At 43.2% G+C, this 3951-nt stretch overlaps 1 protein-coding gene across 27 annotated transcripts in view; it reads right to left on the reverse strand.

Annotated features, from left to right (window-relative positions):
• The window catches only part of camk2g2 (calcium/calmodulin-dependent protein kinase (CaM kinase) II gamma 2), a 65060-nt gene extending 61109 nt beyond the window's left edge, over window positions 1–3951 (reverse strand). For 12 of the 27 annotated variants that reach the window (XM_046834330.1, XM_046834237.1, XM_046834279.1 and 9 more), the window contains exons 1-2: window positions 3718–3950; window positions 254–348 (exon numbers count right to left, since the gene is read on the reverse strand). In XM_046834330.1, coding sequence (XP_046690286.1) covers window positions 254–348; window positions 3718–3782 — 160 coding nt within the window. In that variant the 5' untranslated portion in view covers window positions 3783–3950. Of the gene's footprint in view, window positions 1–253; window positions 349–3717 lie in introns of all 27 variants that reach the window. The other 15 variants (XM_046834406.1, XM_046834287.1, XM_046834348.1 and 12 more) reach the window with 3 other exon arrangements.

Genomic DNA, 3951 nt, shown 5'->3' on the forward strand with positions numbered 1-3951 from the left:
AGCAAGAAAGACAGCTCAATTTATCCTGAGTGATAACAGTAATCATGACCAAAAACAAAAGTGGTCCCCCTCTTATACTGAAAAAAGGCCACCTGGAGACCACACTGGGAGCAAGTTACAGTCGAGATGTGAGCTGCTAATGCCACATCATCCCCAAAAAAAAAGAAAAAAAAGGGGAATGGTACATTTTAGGTTTTCTGAAAATGAGAGACTATTTAAAGGTGAGGAGGACAAGAGAAGTCGTGTGTCTTACCTCTCGCTGTCAGCTTCTTCGTGTTGATAATTTTAGCAGCGTATTCCTGCCCAGTTGATTTCTTCACACATCGCCGGACGATAGAAAAGGCACCCCTGTTTTTGGAATAACACAGAATGACACGCAGCATCAAAAAGTGTCGGATCTCATGTTCTGGAAGAAGCTGAGTAACAGCTTGGGGTATTTCACTCAAGGTGACATTAGTTACTAATATTAACCAATATCAATGTGTTTAGTCAGTCTGTTCCTGGTTTCATCCGCACAATGTGGATGACGAAACACTGATCAGGCATAACATTGACATTATAACATTATGAGCGGTGAAGTGAATAACACTATCTCTTCATCATGGCACTTGTTAGAGGGTGGGATATATTAGGCAGCAAGTGTTAGAAGCAAGAAAAATGGGCAAGTGGGTGAGTTTGGGCCAAATTGTGATGTCCAGACGACTGGGTCAGAGGACCTCCAGAACTGCAGCTCTTGTGGGATGTTCCTGGTCTGCATTGGTCAGTATCTATCAAAGGTAGTATTAAGAAGGAACGGTGGTGAACATGTGACAGGGTCATGGGCGGCTGAGGTTCATCAATGCATGTGTGGAGTGAAAGCATGCCCATGTGGTCTGATCCAACAGACGAGCTGGGGGACCAACCCAATATTAGGCAGGTGGTCATAAAGTTATGCCTGATCTGTGTATAACCCCAATACATATAGATGAACAGAATATTATGCCATTTTCTTTCATTAGTAGAATACACAATACCCATATACCCAGCACATCTTTGACTGGTGCTGATGTCTATGACAGGGTTCTTTTTCCATCATCTTCTACGTCTACGTGAACGACTTACATCTGATTAACTTTTTAATTGACAACGGGGCATCTTTTTTTACTCGTCGACTCGCGCTGGTGTAAGCTGTCGATCAATTCAACGTTCTCAAGAACAAACGACAGTGCAGTGTAAACGAGAACAAAAGTCCTTGAGAACTTGACAACAAAAACACGGCTAGGTTAGAACTTAGCTTACTAATTTGACAAAGTCAGAAACGGCTATGCATATAAAATTATTGATGGCCCCAATAACAGCTCTTCCATTACCAGTATGGAAAAATGCCATTATTGATCAAACTTATTCCATCGCATCATTGTACTAACTGTAGTTTTATTACTATATAACACATTTATAAGCAGTCACCTCCAAAAGTATTGGAACATCAAGACCACTACTTTTGATAAGCTACACACTAAAGTCACATATTTAAAAGCAAAAGAATGACATGAACCTGGTACCCTAGCTACTAGCGATTTGAGAGATATGAAACATACAGATATCTAAAATGTGTACTGACGGTTTAAACCCTTTTTTTCGCTTGAATAGAATAAACCAACATGAACTAAGACAACAATTTAGAACGTTCTGGATATAAAAACAAATCACTGGTGTACTAACAATCAGACATGAAACAGGTCAGCCAAGAAAAAAAAAAACGAGACAGCTGTGCAAGACACCAGTCTGTGACATCAACAACTTCCAAAGGACAGGTCCAAAAGCTTCAAGCTTGTTAGTCAGCATGGTGGAAATAATGTCCTGGTTTAAGCTTGTGTGGCACCTTCTGGCTCACTTTATATATCTTTACTCATGATGAACACATGAGGATAGCAGCAACATGATCTCAAAGGTCTACAGAAATAGTTAATCCGCCAATTTACAGAGAAGTTCGTCTATTTGGAAGGGACTTCCAAATCAATCACCAAGTCAATGACTGGCCAAGTCAATCACCAAGCCTGAATCCAACCGAGAATTAATTTCAACTCCTTAGGGGGAGACTGAGTAGGAAATAAAAACAATACCTGAAAAGAAAGTACACACCTCGAAAAACATCTCTCTCACACACACACACAAATAAACATGTAACTGTTTGGTGATGTCAGTGGGTCTCTAGATTGATGCAGCTTTTGCATGCAAGGGATCTGAAATCAGATATTATTCTTTTATTTCCTTCAAGGCTCTCTGTTCCAATACTTTTGTTAAATTAAAGATGTGTTGGTTTGCCACCAAAAGCTGCAATTCTGATGCATTTTCTTATTTCATCATTTGACGTCAAGCCAAACACTTGACCGTATTTATCCAAAAAACACAACTTACAAACAACAACCTGGTCTTGCTGTCCCAATACTTTTGATGTAGACTAATATCCATCTCTCTCATTCATATACATACATTATATATATATATATATATATATATATATATATATATATATATATATATATATATATATATAAAATAATCTCTTCAGAGACACGGGTTTCTGAGATATGGAGCCCTGGTTTAATTCACGTCCAATTCGAGTGACCCCGAACGTGCAAATGACTACAAGAACTCAATAATAAATTAAATGGCTTTGATTTGATTTGGGATTTCCTTCACTGTAACAGCACACACACACACACCCCTGACAATAGAAGACTCCTCAAACAATGTTCTAGTCTCCATGTTGTATGTCACTGAACATTTCGAGGGTGAGGATGAAGAGTGGTGCAGTAACGAACGCCTTGGAGAGGCAGGAAGAATTTCGGAGATGCAGGGAGAGCGGGGAAGAGCCTGCAATCTCACTGCAAAATGAATGCAGAGATCGAGGAGGCCAGGCTGAGTGGGCAGCAGGGGCCTTCTCCACCTCCACTGTGCTCCATGCTCAATCCCTGCATTCATCTCACTCAATAGACATCCCTCACACACACACACACACACACACACTCGTCTGTGTGTGTAGATAGATAGATAGATAGATAGATAGATAGATAGATAGATAGATAGATAGATAGATAGATAGATATAAAGAATGCACCCCCTCATCACTTTTCCGTATTAGACAAAATACCGCAGATGTGTCTTAGAGACCACACACACGCGCGCACGCACACACACACGGGCGCGCGCGCGACTCCTAGCTGCAGCACGAGCTCGCAACATTTTCCGCTTTACGGCTAAGTTAGCTACAGTTAGTCCGCAGAAAGCCCCCGTGTTGTTCCCCTCACAGCCACCTCCAGCTACCGAAAAACGGGGGGAGAAACAAAGGCCGTATATCTTAGAACGAACTGCCCGCGAGGTTACTTAACCACAAGCGGGGGTTTTTTCACGTTTGTACCGCGTCTCTTTGCTAGCGAGAGCGCCGAGCAGCACAGCCGATAGCAGGACGCGTCAGTGACTAGCGCGTGTGTCTCAGGAGCGGTGCACTGTGGCATTACGGGGGTGATGTCCGGAATTATGAGGCGCGTTATTTTTGTATTATTATTGCTATTATTATTACTAATAATAAAGCGTAAAAGCATATGCCCCGTGCTGGAGCGGGCTGCAGTCTGAGCCTGTGGGGAGGGTTTTGACAGGTGAGGCGCTACACGACCGCGAAAAAAAGCCTAACCGCCGTTCAAACCCGAGCCGCAGCGCCCGCTCGCCCTCGCTTACTTTCCGAGCTCTTCGTAAAGCTGGTATTCGTCCGTAAACCGGGTCGAGGTTGGAATTGTAGCCATGTTGTTCCGAGAAATCGCCTCTCCTTCTTTCCTCTCGTCTCTTCTCAGTGACCGCCTCACTCACTCTCACTCTCTCACACACGCACGCGCGCACACACACGCTCGCGGCTTTCGGGGGTTGGTCTGGTCTGGGGCGGGAGTGCGCACTGGCGCGCGCACATACACACCA

This window comes from Silurus meridionalis, chromosome 2 (assembly GCF_014805685.1).
Source record: "Silurus meridionalis isolate SWU-2019-XX chromosome 2, ASM1480568v1, whole genome shotgun sequence".
Taxonomy (NCBI): domain Eukaryota; kingdom Metazoa; phylum Chordata; class Actinopteri; order Siluriformes; family Siluridae; genus Silurus; species Silurus meridionalis.